The following is a 17,523-nucleotide window of genomic DNA, read 5'->3' as shown; positions in this document are numbered from 1 at the left end:
AATGAGGTGCGTCCTTACATGAAAAGTGTTTTCCCGGGTTTTCCCCGGACACTTCTTAAAACCCCGCTCGAACGGCGCCCCCGGACCGCCTCCAAACGAGGACAAATCCGGGGAAACCCGGACGGATGGCAGCCCTAATTGCATTGGGCATTGAAAAAGAGGGATGAGAAGAGAGTGCATGTAGCAGAAATGAGAATGCTGAGATGGATGTTTGATGGATGTGTGTGTACCAAGAATGGATAAAGGGAGGAATGATTACATTAGAGGAAGTCTGAAAGTAGCGCCAGTTACAAAAAGATGAGAAGTAGAAGATTGACATGGTATGGGCATGTAATGAGGAGGGATGATACGCATGCAACAACGTGTATGCTAAGTATGAATGTAGATGAATGGAGAGGAAGAGTAATTTAGAGGGAGACCTAAGAAAAGATGGATGGATTGCCTGAAAAATGACATGAATAGGAAGGGAGTGAGTGTCAGCATGACGAGTGACAGGGGAAAATGAAGAGGATGACATATTGCGCCGACCCCAAATAAAATTGGGAACAAGGCAGGAGGAAGAGAGTGCAGCTAACTGCATTGAAAAAAATACAAGATGTTTGATTCCCCTTCCAGCACGGGGAGAACTTAGCAGTGGATTCCATTCGGCTATGACGACAACGAAGACGAGACACTTCTTTGTGAGCTGCATTTCCTAAATAAAGTCATTTCGGTTTCAACAGCTTGAACTTTTGGTTTTCCACAGGATATAATGAAAATCTTAAAAATGTTAATATATCTACTCAATACCTCACATACCTACACTCCTGGAATTGGTATGTACCTATAATAAACCTTTTGAAATCCGTAATAGAACTGACAACCAGATTTAGATGAAAATTGGAAAAATACATAGTAATGATTAAAAACATATTCAATCACTTTAGTAGGAATCCTTAGTAAATACCTAGTATTTAATTAAACAATTACAAAGGTCATATTATAAATCCAAACAAATAAGTGTGATAACTTTTAGCGATCAGTGAACCCGTTGTCACCTATCATAATTCTATTTAGTGGTATTGTTTAGACATTGGTCTTAACAATTAAATCTAAAAATCCTTATCAGTATTTAATAATCTATGAGCGATGATCGTAATACCTACGTAAGAAATGTAAATAATTAGTTATCAATTTAACCGATTAAAACCAACTGATAAGATTAGTATCAGTCGCGGAAGGAAAGTCTAAGGTGACATTGACTTACAGACTTGCAGGAGACCTAGGAAGCCTAAAATAGCTGTGCTCCGCGGATTCACCTGCGTCCCACAATTACACTCGTACCAGGATAACATGGCTTAGTGGTCCTTAGAAACTATTTTGCCTACATCTCGCTTTCGGAGCCAGTTACTTCCTTGCGTCCCCACACCGTGTCTGCCTGATGGTAGCCAACATGACAGCTCACGTACTCACTAAAAGTTGGATATCCGGGTCGAGCTGAAGAATGTTTAAAAAAGCAACTTAAGCCAGCAGGAGTCACCGCCTTGCCTGTTATAAGTAATTACCATTTATTTTTTGTTATCAGGAGAGGACTCGAATTTTGGAAAACTATAGATATGTATTTATGTAGGGATTGTTGGATTAGAAGTTTATGTAGTGTTACACCATAAGTTTGGGCATAATTTATATCAAAAGAAGACATTATGGCCCGTGGACTCAGACTGCGGTATACGGAGTAGTAGGTAAAATGTGGTCGTATTTTTTTAATTTTACGATATCTCTAAATGAAATTTGCACGTACCTAATCGAAAAAAATATGTAATTAAGATAAAACTCAGCATTTGTTCTAGGGTGTTCAAAAACAAACACTTTACAAAAATATATTATTTATTGCCGCAATAAAAAAGTGCAATAAAACTCTAATATTAAACGGCTCTAAAGCTGTAAGAATACTACTAATTGAATAAAGCAAGTCAAAAATACGTTTCCAATTGGAAGAGTTTTCGAACATTCCAGTCTCTAGTACCAGGTAGATATCTTGGACACCTTAATTCACGCGTTAATCTTGAATATGGTTTCAATTTAATTTGCCATCCTCTTTAGACTTTCACATATGTACCTACATACATCATCAGTCAAGTTCTCATCACAATAACTTCATATAATTTTCATACAATCTGCTACAGTTTCATACAAAGTGCTGTGTTCATAATACCTAAAATTCAAATTTAAAATTAAAAAAAATACCTAAAGTTTAGTACAAATTTACCTAAGCTATGTATCTTTTGTATTGCTATAGCACCTCCATTTCACAGAGTTTAAAAGTAAAGGCTATTAATTAAAATATGAGCATACTACCCAATATGACTTGCACTTTATTACAACATTTATAATTCTTAACATTAATTTATTTCATAATTATAGAGATCAAACCACTACTGGCTAATTTGAGGGTATATTCACAATTAATTTATGTGTAAGTTTTTGTTTGACTGGCAGTATTGGTATCACATCATCAGCTTCTTTCATATGCGATGTAGGCATCTGCAAAAAGAAATAAACAAGTGTTATTACAGATAGATAACAAAATGAAAAAGGCTAAGCAGATGATGATGACTCACTCACTCACAATTACAGAAATGTACACGTAAAAACGTGGTTGTAAAAGAGACATGTATGAGTGGGTCAGATGAACATACAAAATTCTACAGTAAGTACCATATCCACCTTAGAAATAGAAAGATGTTGACATCTTATGTTTCTAAAATACTTACATTCAAATCTTTGGCTTGTGCCTCCTTCACAGTGTATTCTCTGAGGACATAGTCAGTATTAAGCAGATGGAACATCCTTGTTTCATTTGCCCTCACCAGGACATCATCCACTCTCAAGAAATACCTTAGCAGCACATACCAATATGAAGGCATGACTCTCTGAAAATGGAGAGCATAACGTTATTTAGTTTTAAATATACAAAATTTTTGCTAAATAGATTGTTTTATATTTTTTATACTTATTTAAGCTTGATTTATCCTTTTCAGGCTGTTACATCTTTCTTTTGCATGTGTAGAAACAGTTCTACCTTTCTTTTGTATGTGTGGAAACAATTCTATCTAAGATGAAGTAATCACAGCCTTACACATTTACAATTACAATGAATGCCTAATTGTTTGTAAAGCTATGGCGCTTTACAGACTCTACATTCTTTGAAAATTTCTTAACATTAGTGGGACTCGAAATATCCACTTACATATAGTTATCGGCACGGATATTGAGCCCTGACCTTCACCTGCGCCTTATGTGTACAGTGTGCAAAGCGATCCCCACTCTTCCGCCGAGAGCTCAATATCCATGCCGGTAACTATACCTAATTGTATATTTGCAATATACTTACTATTTTCACAGATAGTTTCGAGACACCATGATCATGTAATTCATCCTCAAATAAAGTTAGATCATGATAGAAGAGAATTTGTTCTTTTTGCTTCAACAATTCAAAATTAATATGCTCATCAGTGTTTTCGACTACAATATTATCTGTGAGAGTTCCTTTATAGTCAGTAGAGAACGTCCAATCAAATGGCCGCTTCGGTTTCTCTGCTTCTGGTCTGGAATAAAAAAATGATTATTATTAAAATAAATAGGGCACATTGAAATAACAAAAACGTACTATCGAATTGTTGATCTGCACTAACATTATTTTCTACATATATAAAGATTATGTAAAAAAAAAATTAAGGGTTGTTTCGCTGAAAGTGCATAATCTTGGAAGTTCGATTTGAAAAGAAAAGAGCAGTTGAAAATCAAATCCATTTTCTAGATAGCCAATCAGCTTTTATATCAATATTTTCATAGACAAGCATAAGCTACTTTTTTTTATAGACAAGCAGAAACTACTAAGTTATAACTCCACTTTATTACCTTGCCTCCTGCCAAGCTTCTGCACAAGCCACCTCAATGGCCTCCATCCTGCTGGCCACACATCTCAGAGAATCAAGAGGGTTGAAGCATATACCTGCACCACTCTCATGTGTCAACTTTAGAATATTTCTAGGAAACACCATGTCAGGGAAATGCGGTATTTTCAGTTCCTTGGTGTATCTGAAAATAGCAGTTGTATATAATTGTAAGAGTTAATAAATTCAGAGAAGAGTACAATAAATACAGAATAGTCCACCGTCTACGAGTAATACTTTTAAAGTGAGTTTTATTTAACAATTTGATACTCATAGTCTTCTATCAAAGGCATTCAGAATCTAGTAATATTTATTCTGTTGTCTTATATTTTAAATAGCCAGCGACGTTGTAAGGCTACAATCGACAGCTAAGTACTATAAAAAGGTTGATACTCACATACAAAACTGGCAAAATTGATCATCATCACGTTCGCAGACGACTTTTGTAGAGCATACACTTGGCAATATACAGCTCACATCGTATGATATATTCCACGGCCCAAATTGTATTGATTTGGAGTTACTCGTGTACCGTCCTGCATCCACACTGTTTAACTGTAAACACAAAAGATAAGTGCATCTTCAAAGCGTCCCATCGAATACTTTATGCCGGCAGTTTGTAAGGTTACGTATTCTTTGTTACCTCAGAGTTGAACATAGCGAACTATATCCACGATTATCGACTGTATAATCCTTATTCCTCGCTGTAAATTTAGTGGCAAACTCAATAATTAAAATCAATTATATCTCCAATCCCGTACAAAATAAAACCCACAAAATAATTAACGTACGTAACTTGACGTACGTGACGGATGATTACCTTGGTTTGACACTGGCACCAAATTTATTGCCATTCTTGATCTTTTGAACGGAGCACTACGAAAATAAAGAGGTGTAAATGACTGCTACACGATTTCATTTGTACTTGTTAATATATTTATCTCCATTTACAAGATCTTCTGATATATTAAAACATCTGGTAACAAAAAATTACATTTTATGACTTCGTTTAGCATGACATGTAAAATTCATTAGTATTACTAAGAATCACATCACTAAAAGATTAACGGCCAGTGGCGGGGCGCGGGTGGTCAAATCAAATCAATATGGCCGACTTTCACCGGTTGGTTTGTCTGTTTTGATATTTGATAAAATTAATCTTTTCGTATTACATAAAACCATCGTGGGTTATTGATATATAATTTTTGTGTACGTTAGATTCTGTAGCTAACTATGGAAGCGCTTATCCCAGTTATTAATAAGTTGCAAGACGTTTTTAATACAGTCGGAGCTGATGCCATCCAATTACCTCAAATCGTAGTTTTAGGAACTCAGGTAACCTTATATGTTTAAATTTTTAACTATATTTGTACATTAATGGTTTTATAATCAAAGGAATGTGCACTCAATGAATTTCCTGTTGATGAATTATCTGTAATGGTTATGTAAAGGTGTCAGCGGAGTTCTTTGTCCCCATTCTATTCAATTGAACTCAGCTGTCATTGACCAAGACCGCACTCCCGAATTCCCTATTTACAGTTACTGAAGCTGACTGCATAAATATGATTTGACAGATACTACATTGCGCGTAGTCACTCTTCTAATTTAAAATCAATAAAAACATCAATGACATCATGCAGTTTCTATTATAGATGTAAATAAAAAATCTTTACAAGCAATATTCCAATTTTATATATTTACTTTTTCTAATAGCAATATCATTATCTGCTTCATTAAATGGAGTATTATTTCTTTTTTTAACAGAGCTCCGGAAAAAGTTCGGTTATTGAAAGTCTAGTTGGACGTTCTTTCCTCCCTCGAGGACCGGGGATTGTGACCAGGCGTCCTCTTGTACTACAACTTGTATACAGCCCTAAGGATAGTAAGGAACATCGCTCGGCTGAAGAAGGTGAGTCTATGAAAATAATACAATTTATAGAATAAAGTAGCAATACTTTTATTTTGAGAGAAACCAATTATTTCTTTGTGCAAGCTGTATTAAATCTATGTCTGTAAGAAATCAAGACTATGAACACAGTTTTTTCTATGATACATTCAACAATCTAAAAACCACAATAAAACTATCTATTGTGATGTTGAGTGTTACACTCAATGTCATCAGTTTAATAGAGCATTGATCTTCCTTTTGTCATGTTTCTGTGTTTTATTATTTGTGTCTGCTAGAATATAATCAATTGATAACAATGCGGTTTTCAATGTCACATTTGTTTATTACAATTAGGTTCTACGCATTGGTCTTTTTTCTCATTGGAGTTTTATTACAATGCAGTGATTATTTCTGTCATAAAGGGAGATTTCCATTTACTCTATAATTCAATAAGATAATAAATAAATATACTATCAAGATTATGTATTATGTTAAATTAAAGATAGTAAAATGTCATTAAAATTGGTTTTACACTAAAATTAAGGAATTAGGTATCTATCGGATTCTACGTATATGTATATTCAAGTATGTGTTACCATTGTGAACGTGGCCAACAGTTAAAAGGCTCATTAGTATTGTATTCTTACTTATAAATGTATTGCTAGTGCTAAGAAAGCAGAGTACAGAGACATCACTGTGGAATCCAATAGCTCAACTTTCCCAAAAATTTACTTCAGGTCTGTACTAAATATTAAATGTACTCATTTGTATGTGCACGTCCCTATCACATGTTTGATTTGCCTTGTTCCATTTCATTGTAGTATTTCCTTAAGCAAAATAAAAAATATTAAATCTCTAATGACATTAGAGACTTAATAATTAATAACTGAATATGTTGTATGTTTCATCAGAAGTCCTTGAGCTTGCTAACTTCATAACATAATTTTATTTATGAACCTGTCTTGATATAATTGTATAATGTGTATCTTCATAGCATGAGATAATTACTTTGCAGGTATCCAAGAAGTAATCATAAAAAAATCTTATGTCTAATACATATGAACATTTTATGTACTGTCTTAATAGAACCAGAGTGAATAATCTCCCTTCATACTTGAACACTTAAGAGCATTCTCATTTTACAATAACTCATTGCGAAGCTTATACCATGCCTCTCTATTGTTAAAGGTACTGTAAACCTAGAAGAATGGGGAAAATTCCTGCACACCAAAGACAAGATCTATTCAGATTTCGATCAGATGAGACAGGAGATCGAGCGGGAAACCGACCGCATGGCGGGCAGCAACAAGGGTATCTGTCCAGAGCCCATAAGTCTGAAGATATTCTCAACCAGAGTAGTCAATCTCACATTGGTGGATCTCCCTGGTATCACCAAGGTAAACATTTACTTGCAAAAATATATTGTAGTCAAACACTTTGTTATTATGTTTATAAATGTGAACATAATGTTTATTCATTGTTTTTTTTTTACTAGGTACCAATAGGTGATCAACCTGAAGATATTGAAAATCAAATTAGGAATCTGATTATAAAATACATTTCCAATCCAAACTCCATAATTCTGGCAGTGACAGCCGCTAACACTGACATGGCTACAAGTGAGGCCATTAAGATGTCTAAAGAGGTTGATCCGGATGGTAGACGGACTCTCGCTGTGGTGACAAAGCTTGATCTCATGGATGCAGGTAATTTAACTATTAATACTACTATAATTGGCCAAGGTATCAGGATTAAAAGCTAGTCAAGTGAAATACAAAAAAAAAAAGTAAAAATATCAAATTATCTTTCAATTTTTACTTCAGATAATTATCGCTCGTAACTATAACGGAACAACTAGTTTCATGATAAAATACCGAGAACTTTTAGCAATGAAAGTGACTAAAATAGTGATTTATTTCAGGAACTGATGCAATAGACATCCTCTGCGGCCGCGTCATTCCCGTTAAACTTGGCATAATCGGAGTCGTCAACAGATCACAACAAGACATTATTGATAAGAAATCTATTGGGGTAAATTATCTACCAATTCATATCACGTTTTTTAACTGTTCAATAACATTCAGAACGATATATGTATGTCATCATGCCTATTGATTTCCTGTGCCAATGTTTGGCTAGGAAATCGAAGTGGTATTCAATGCATTTGGCTACAACACGATTTGTATTGTAGGTATCTACTACTATAATACCATCTCAATGCAAAGGAGATAATTAATATTTCAACATTTATTTTTCCTACTTTATTGCTGAGAACAATAAGTTTGCAGATTATACTATACATATTACTGACTCGCTATTCTGTAATACTCATTGTCATCAATTTAATTTTTTACTGTGATACAAATAAAAATCCATACAGGATATATTCATTATCTGCTCATAGTATTGATAATCGCGATAATTAATCTGTTGTTTTCTAATTGTTTTACAATCAGGACGCGCTGAAAGATGAAGCAACGTATCTGCAAAGGAAATATCCTACCATTGCCACACGCAACGGCACGCCACACTTGGCAAAGACCTTGAACAGACTACTGATGCACCATATTAGGGATTGCCTACCGGAATTAAAGGTAATTATCGTGATTGCTGCAACAAAGACACATTATGTATGTACTTGGCACATTGATTTATTTTTCTGTTCTGGTTTTTCAATGTTGAGAGGCCAATTTAAGCAATTATTAAATAATTCGAATGTGGGTCGCATAGTTGTGTTTATAAAATGCTCTTGTTGCATGATAATGAATGCAGCAATGCTATAAATTCTGAATAACATAAATTGACAGTTTGCCAATTTAATAAACTTTGAGCAACATGACATAGCTACTTATAATCGTATTGATAGAACAGCAAAATGTGGGCTAAGATATCTAATACAATTCTGTATTATCTCAAAATTGCCGAAGTCGAGATAATCATTTACGTTTGCCTTACGATTAAACTGTCTTTATCATATGTGAATTTTGCGTAGAAGGAAGAATATATTTCGTCTTCGTTATGCAATACAACAGATATAAATAAGTTATATTAGCTTCCGCCCGCGGTTTCACCCGCGCACCGAGGCACCTAATTTCAGCAGCGGGATAAAAACTAACCTTCGTCCTTTCTCAGGTTCTAGTTCGATTATCTGTGTTCAAAATTTCATTTACATCGGTTTAGTCGTAGCGTAAATGCGGAAGGATGGCAGGGTTACTTTCGGTTTATAATATTAGTTACGATTGTCGTACAATTGTTAATGCTTTTATTCTTATCATGACAGGTGCGCGTCAACGTAATGATCTCACAATTCCAATCTCTTCTCAACTCGTACGGGGAAGATGTTTCGGATAAGTCGCAGACTCTACTGCAGATCATCACGAAATTCGCCAGTGCATACTGTTCTACCATAGAGGGTACTGCCAGGAACATTGAGACCACGGAACTGTGTGGTGGCGCCAGAATATGCTATATTTTCCACGAGACATTCGGACGCACCTTGGATTCGATACATCCTTTAGTCGGTGAGTTGTTTTGCCTTTCAGCGCATACAATGCGTGCTTTAGAACACGTCAATTAATTCCATGAAGAATGCCGCAGATGTAGATAAATGAAATGCTCTTTTTAAAAATTCTGATAACGCTAGGAATGTTTGTCGTGCTGCCATACTGGATGACAGACACATTTTAAACTAATCATTGTGTGACTCGTCTAAAACTCGACGATAAAATGCTCATGCGAGATTAATAGAATTTCCCTATCATGTCACAGTGCCACACAATGCATCATTGTTGAAGGCATTACGTACATTAGTAAAATGCTTTTGTTTGTAATGTAACGTTATCTTTATAGTAGTACGGAGTTCCCTTGCGTAAAATCTCAACTAATGATAAATGAAAGACTCGTGAGTCATTTTTCGCGTCACTTATCTGCGTTTGCGGATAACTTAGGTCATCGTGGTCAACACTATTTTGAGATCATGTTTTTATTTTGTATAGTCACGAACTCTTGCGGACTAAGGTATAATAATTTTCCGATGAAGCTGCCCTGAATTAATTTTTACCATAAAATAACAGAAGCAAACACTTGTTTAAAACTTGAATTCCACTACAACACACGCTTACTTTAAGTCACATAACTTTGCAATCATTAAGGTAGCGGCAATATGATGACTATATTTTGAGGCATATATTTTTGCTGTTGGGCAGTTTCATAGTCCAACTTTCAAGGGGCAAACTTGTTTCAAAAGTACAATTCCAAAAACATTATTGTTTATTTAGGTTTGACGCGCATGGACATTCTGACCGCGATCCGTAACGCCACGGGTCCGAGGCCAGCCCTGTTCGTTCCCGAGGTATCGTTCGAACTGCTCGTCAAGAGGCAGATCAGAAGGCTCGAAGATCCTTCTCTACGTTGTGTGGAACTGGTACAGTAACAATTATTATTAAATAATTATAGTTATGTAAACAAGTAATTGTAGGTGTATTGTTTCGTGAAATTGAGTAACAGCAATCAGAAATTCTCTAAAAATGTATTTAGCATTTAATTTCACTTCTGTGTTGCATACTGAGTACGTTGATTGACGCTCTAGTCTAAATAGTAATAAAGGCAAACGTGTAATTAACCTATCTAGTTAAACTATGGAACTGTTCTATCAAGTTCAAACTTAAATGTTCGTTGCAAAATAGTTTTATTTGCTTTCTTTCATCAATACTCTCATTATTACCAAAAGTATCGGTTTATACGAAACGAATCATTTCACACATCATACAACTAGTCAAAAAAAATTGACTTAGACTTTAGGGTGCACGTGTCTTGTCGAAACACATGCGTAGGTTACGTACATTAAAAAAAAGTGCGGGTCTAGCCAGCTACATGCACCGTGTAGACGCACCCTTATGAACAAAGAAGCATCAACTTTTTCCTAACATAATAACGTGACACTATCAGGTGCACGAGGAGATGCAGCGCATCGTGCAGCACTGCGGCACGGAGGTGCAGCAGGAGATGCTGCGCTTCCCGCGCCTGCACCAGCGCATCGTCGACGTCGTCACGCAGCTGCTGCGGACACGCCTGCCCGCCACCAACGCCATGGTAACATACGTTTATATATTTAGGAATGAGAGAATTTCACCGACCTTCGTAGGTAGCTCTATAGAGTCGAATGAAGTTATGTATTCCTTAGACAAAAACTGATTTTTTTAAAGGACGACCTAGCGATTAAACTAGTACATACAATCCCAAAAATAGTATTAATGTCATATGTTAGCGGGTCACTGTACACCGGGTATAGTATACATATGTGTAATGTATAATGTGTATGCATATATGTAGTAGTACATATGTGTAAATATACTTTGGTTGTGTATGATTTTACGTCGTGCAGCCTTGTTTCGACCTTTACAATACACTGCCGTCTAATGCAATGTACGGCTTTTCTGAGTCATCACTATCAGGGGATTTATTGACGCATTGATTCAATTGCGCCTCACGGGAAATAGTTTTCAGGAAACCACAAATGTTACGTCATAGTTATCAAGTCGCTTAACCGCCCGCGCTGAACCTCACATTTCTTATCAAATTGTGTTATTTTTGACAAATGAAAACAACAGCAACATGATAAGCAAGCCTGACCCATTATACTACTTTCAGGTGGAGAATTTAGTACAAATTGAGCTGGCTTACATCAACACCAAACACCCAGATTTCCATCGCGAAGCTGCCCTAGTCTCCGGTCTACTGAAGAGTACGGACAGCCTGATGGACGACCATTCCCCAGTGTACCGTCAGAAAACACCGCGACCCACCTCCTCACCGGTATTCGCCATGTTCAAAGTATATATAAGCTAAGTTATTATGTCACGTGACTGTGGGAACTAATGCCACTAACATAAGGTAAGTATCACTCACGTTGAGTAACTTTGCCCCTCCCTAGTTGGCGAAGCTTATTTCAAATATGTACTCTGCACCCTAACGCGCAACTTTACATATCGACGCCTTAGAGTGAAAACCTCGTTAGTGCAAAAGATAAATTTTCAGGATAAGGATTAGTATTAGATATTTTTTACGATTATCTTCCAAGAAATGCAATAAAAAAATATTGAGAAAAAATGCATTTCCGAGGTTTTCATTCTAAGACGACGATATAAGGATACCGAATGCTTTGTGCCGTTGACAGCTGAGCAGTTTCAAGGAAAAATACTGTTCTTTTTACTGTCTGACAGTAACTGTCAACTGTACCAAAAAATGGTCAGGGTAAAAGCTATTTCAAATAAAATCGCCTGTTTGTTTCTGCGTCGCGTCTCGCCGCTTCACGTTCGCATCCAGATTGCTCACACAGGACACAGTAACTACGCAACTGTCAAAATGTACTTGAAACGTCAAATGGCTCAGGGGCACAGTTATAAAATGTTGTGTTGTAGTATACCGTGTAACTCCTTACAGTTGGATGTCGGATGATTTTATACAGCAATGTCGTGACAATAAAATATGCTGAAAACTCTAAGAGGACCTTTGGACTTCGAAATTGTACCGTTGTGTGTCTATACTATTCATTTTTTGTAGATGATGATGAGAGTTCTTTGCTGTGCCGTCTTATTTTTTTCTTTTTTAAATTAGATCCAACCTACTTTTAACTGTGCGTCAAAATATATATTCAAATATATTGTAGATTATCTCATTGATAAGAATAGCACTTTAAATTCATTTATTCTGAATAGTTTTTACGAAAAATTGACAAAAACTTTTGGCGATTTGACCACTGTATGGAGTAGATGGTAACATAGACGTAGTGTAAAGTTAGTTTATTATTCAATAGCAAATGCTGTGTAGAATTAGAATTTAGTCATTGTAGTCTAGAATTGCTGGCATGTTATGTAATTTGATTAACTTCTGACACTGTTTTTTGTATGAATAGCAAAAAATAGCAAGTAGTATGCAATTTGTATTTCTAAATTTTCTGGCAAAACTTTTATCGCAGTTATAAGACTGTTGACTTTTTTATTTTGCTGATTTTACCTTTTACTTTGTAGCCACTTCTATACCCTTTTGGTCTTACTAATATTGTTTTGTAATTAAAAATGACTATTGCTGATTATTGTTTGTAGCTATTTCTTCAACAAATGGGTGAAAGAGGGTCCACCCTAGTATTCTTGGCAAGTGTATGGGAATCGCACCACAAGGTAAAATAATAATCGCCTCATTTAGCGAGGGCTAGTGCCACACTGAACTGTCATGTTAGCCACATTGTCCTACTAAATCATGTGACGGCATCATATTGGTGACGCTTTGAATACTATGTGGGCTCTCTTTATTTAAGTATGCACGAGATTTCATCCATGCGAACTATGTATAAAGCGTTCTCAGCTTTGTTTGACAAGTTCGTATGGATAAGATCGATGTACGCACCCTATAAGGCTGAAGTTTAAATGACAAGTTCTTATTCAAATGAATGTACTTTGCCAGTGCAGTTTGGTGCAATGTGGCCGCTAGAATAGTTGTCATTTGAAGTTCGCTTACGTGTTGCTGACTAACCCTTTCCATTAGTAAACATTCTCACTAATGATAAACCTATAGAATTGTTAAATGTCACACTATATCCATTGACTAAGTTTGCAAAGGTAATTTGTTTAAAGCAACTTTACAACAAATATTTCTGTGTTGGTTCTGCCGATTATTGCATGAATATAATAAATATTATGGGTATAGCTAGTTTTGGGAAACAGAAATAGACTGAACAAATGTAGCCTTAAACGTACGAAATTCTCTTTTTAGCATGTGCCAGCTATCACGGACGGTCAGGAGAACAGGTCTCCAACAAGCAATAATAGTGAATCTCCAGCAACTCCACAGGTAAAGGAAAATGGATCAATAAGTAGTTTAGAAAATGCACTGAAATTGTTCTTATTATTTATAAGCATGGCTGTAGATGCATTGCAAAGTATGCACATGATGCGCAATGTGAAGCTAACTACATCATACAGTGGATCGCCTTTGAGTTTGTCACCTTAACCACGTTTGTTTCACCCTCTATACCCATTAACCAACATAAAATCTCGCGTATTTATTTCGTTTACTACAGCTCGGATTTCTCACACCTGTCCTAAGACTGCACAATTCCATCAATATTTTACTCCATAAATATTCTTATTTCTAATTCCATTAATTTCAGATGAACGGCACACCGGAGAACAAAGTGCTAACTCCTCAGAAACCAGTGAACCTTCTACCAGAAGTACCGAGCCAGACTTCTCGTAAGCTTTCCGATAGGGAACAACACGATTGTGACGTCATCGGTAAGTTTTTATCCCTGCCTTTATTTGTTTGTTTGTTTGTCATGCATTGGTTGAAAGCCTTGGAATGTTCGCAATTAATTCACCTGTATTGATGGTCTCACAAAATTTAATATCAAATCATATTCACTAACTTAGATTTATTTGGATTTGAGTGCAAATAACACGTATTAATATCGTAACTTTAATAGTACAAATCGTAAATTCGTAGCTAGAATAGTTTTCAATGTCACGTTAAACATTTAACTCTACATTGTATCATTCAACAGTATTTTCTTGTGATGCTAGGTGGGCGGAGCGATGAACCATCAATCCTAATCCCTAACACTGAGACAGTAGACGGCATCAACGTGATGCAATTGAATCAAATGGGTGATTTAGTGGGTGAGGATAGCGGAGCGGTCTACAAAATGCTTTACTCATTTTGCTCACTATTAAACTTCCGACCACCTACCATCGAACTAATTTTGCTTGCTGCTTGTTTACTTTAGGTTGGCATTTAATAGTGCAATTTTTTTTACTAACCCCTAATCAAATAATTTATTCGACTAAGGGCTGATTTTTCAATCTTCAGTTAACCTCTATCTGAGGAATAAATATGGCGGTTTGACATATTTTCTATACAAATCTGTCAAAACGTTAAAAAAAATCCTCAGATAAAGGTTATCTGGCGATTGAAAAATCAGCCCTAATACACGTAATAATGAACGTCGTGCACAGCCACGCCAAATAACTTTGCTCCTCTGAAGTCAGCCACCTGATGCATTGGGCATGCCTAGTATTGCTATGTTCGTACATTTTTACTGACGCGCAATCACTAGCAGCTAAGCTATTTTGAAGCGGCAAAGTTATGTGGGGTAATTTGTACTATTTGTTTGAAAATCTATAACAATTTACTAAATTATATTGAGAAATGCTTTGATGCGGGGATATAACGGTTAATCTATGATTTATAACGTTACTTTATTAACATCCACTATCCATCACAAATCATTAGCGTTGCGTTAAAAAAAGTCATTTACTAGCACATTTTACTAACATTACGATAACAATTAAGTTGGTTTGTTCAAGGATTTGTGTCGCATGTAGACTGTCTTCCTTTTAGAAACCAGCAAAAAAATCATATTTTAAAACTTATGTATTTTTTTTCATTTCAGAACGGCTGATCAAGTCCTATTTCTACATAGTGCGTAAATCGATCCAAGATTCAGTGCCGAAAGCTGTAATGCATTTCTTAGTGAACTATGTGAAGGATAACCTGCAGTCTGAGTTGGTGACTCACTTGTATAAGTCCGACCAAGCCGAGAGCATGCTCAACGAGTCGGAACATATTGCCCAGAGGAGGAAGGAGGCAGCCGACATGCTCAAGGTCAGTGCTTCATATTATTTTAATTTTTAGCACTGCTGCTTTACTGGGTAATGAATATTCATTGTGCAGCTAAATTAGGTTTAGTCGCCGTGTGTTTCCGACTTTTATTTTTTACTAGCTGTTCCCAGCTATTTAACTCGCGTCTTTTAAAGTATCAACAAAATCTGTTCAGTAGATTTTGACTGACGCAACTGTTTAAGATAATTAAAATTATATTTTTTACATAACTGAGGTGTAATAATGTGAACTCTTTTCTTTAAATTTCAGGCTCTGCAACGCGCCGGGCAGATCATCAGTGAGATCCGAGAGACGCACATGTGGTGATGTTCAGCGGAGGAAGACTCTAGTCTGTGAATTAGTGAATATGAGCTCCTGCTCTGTACATACTCCTTTTAATCTAGGTAAATTATGTGCATTAGGCTTTTAACTTACTTTTCACATACATTTGCTTTTATCATTTGAACTCTGCAGCTCTCTTTGCTATGTATTAGATATTATACTCATGACATTCTGTCGTAAACCAAAAATTCGGAGTAAAAGCAGAAAATGTAGAAGCAAATGCATGTTAGTTATAGATGGACATTTTTAAAATGGCACCGCATACAGGTAATAATGTGTTTAATTAAGTATTCAGTCATTTTGCAAGGTTTATTGTAGAAAGTACTTATTGTTGTCGTTTGGTGATTTTATGCGATGTAATACCAGTTTCGTTTAGTAAATTCTATCTGCGTAAATTGTTTTTATATCTCAGGCTCAAATCCGTGTGTGCTTTATCAGACTCGGACATCAGACTGCTCATTCAAAACTTTGTTATGTGTATATTGTGCTCTTGAAAAGCATTTCGATATTATATTTACATTTTATCTAGTACTTACTAAGCATGAGTTTTTAAAACACTTTCCTAAGGAAAACTTAGTTTTCTTATAAATTGCTTCAGCTGTTTAGTATTGGCAATAGTTTCTACTGAAGCAATATCACAATTCCATAGTCATTATATGCATAATGCTAACTATTGCAAATATTAAAGCTTGCTTATTACTTAATTACAAATCGACTATGGATTAACATACTCCAATGCATTATTAATACTTTCCGAACTGAAACATGTATGCATTCTGATGTAAATGGTTCTTGGTATATGCTGACTTGTACTTTTATATTCCGGTTACACGATATTGTGCCAATACATTTTATAGGATGGTGCGCGAAGCTTTAGTAAACCAACGCAGTCTGTTTCAATGGTACTTTGTAAAATGTAGCACAAACGCTGTCGACTTCAGTTACCATTTTCACTAATGTTAATGTATAACATGCACATAAGGTAGGCTTAACATTTTAGTGTATGCATATTTACATCGTAGTTATTAATGCAGTGATATTACTTGTAATGTCTGCTATATAGACATTTCCATAAAAGTTGGCTGTCCCTAGTAGTTTTACTGTATCTTATAAATGAAATTGTTTCGCTCGTATTATGATTGAATGTGTTAGTCAATTAATATGAATTGATTAGATGTATATTCTGTTTTCCCTATTTACAGGGTTGGTTGGTTATTTTTTTAAAGTAGTTAGTTGTCTGTGACCATTTGCAAGGCTTTTTAACATTGATTACATTGTAAGTTGATACAAGGCAATGCGTTGCCCTTACAGTATATCTTAATATAGTTCCTTGTTTATTAGTTTGTAATTTCGCATGCTGTGTTATCAAATTTCATTCACGATTTCAAGTCATTTTGTGTCATGTCCATTCTAAAATAATTTATTTGTTTTATCATGAATTAGCATAGTGAGTATTCCAATGTTACATGATGTATTTATTGTTGAAGTCCAAAAAGTGATTTGCTTTATGTATCAAACGAAACCAATTGAATGTTACATAAATAAGATTGTATTTAAAAGTCTGTTAAATATTAATAAAATAGATTAATTGTCATGGTCAAAATGTCTTTGATTTATACATACTCGCCAAGTAGTGTCAGTGCCAACTCAAACCAAAATAATGAACTGGACTGAGGTCAGGTAGACAGTCGCTCTTTGTAAAAT

General features: G+C 35.5%; 2 protein-coding genes across 9 annotated transcripts; one reads left to right on the top strand and one right to left on the bottom strand.

Annotated features, from left to right (window-relative positions):
- Positions 1-2,331: 2,331 nt before the first annotated feature.
- LOC124632583 (TIP41-like protein) lies at positions 2,332-4,737 on the bottom strand. Its single transcript, XM_047167468.1, has 6 exons — positions 4,579-4,737; positions 4,333-4,490; positions 3,901-4,080; positions 3,374-3,587; positions 2,754-2,912; positions 2,332-2,523 (listed from the first exon to the last, which is right to left on the bottom strand). The coding sequence occupies exons 1-6, from the start codon at positions 4,591-4,593 to the stop codon at positions 2,422-2,424; spliced, it is 828 nt and encodes a 275-aa protein (XP_047023424.1). The 5' UTR covers positions 4,594-4,737; the 3' UTR covers positions 2,332-2,421.
- A 284-nt stretch (positions 4,738-5,021) lies between these two features.
- LOC124632582 (dynamin-1-like protein) lies at positions 5,022-17,422 on the top strand. Of its 8 annotated transcripts, none has more exons than XM_047167460.1 (16): positions 5,022-5,270; positions 5,700-5,844; positions 7,012-7,220; positions 7,319-7,529; positions 7,745-7,854; positions 8,280-8,417; positions 9,104-9,344; positions 10,101-10,246; positions 10,771-10,914; positions 11,473-11,637; positions 12,927-13,001; positions 13,594-13,671; positions 13,991-14,114; positions 14,400-14,495; positions 15,269-15,480; positions 15,748-17,422. In XM_047167460.1, the coding sequence occupies exons 1-16, from the start codon at positions 5,169-5,171 to the stop codon at positions 15,802-15,804; spliced, it is 2,253 nt and encodes a 750-aa protein (XP_047023416.1). In that variant the 5' UTR covers positions 5,022-5,168; the 3' UTR covers positions 15,805-17,422. The 8 variants fall into 8 exon arrangements, with proteins under 8 accessions (XP_047023416.1, XP_047023415.1, XP_047023418.1 ...); XM_047167459.1 differs by having other exon boundaries at positions 11,473-11,655; XM_047167462.1 differs by lacking the exon at positions 12,927-13,001 and having other exon boundaries at positions 11,473-11,655.
- The last annotated feature ends 101 nt before the right edge of the window (positions 17,423-17,523 follow it).

This window comes from Helicoverpa zea, chromosome 8 (genome assembly GCF_022581195.2).
Source record: "Helicoverpa zea isolate HzStark_Cry1AcR chromosome 8, ilHelZeax1.1, whole genome shotgun sequence".
Lineage (NCBI taxonomy): Eukaryota > Metazoa > Arthropoda > Insecta > Lepidoptera > Noctuidae > Helicoverpa > Helicoverpa zea.
This window is presented reverse-complemented; position numbering and strand designations above follow the sequence as displayed.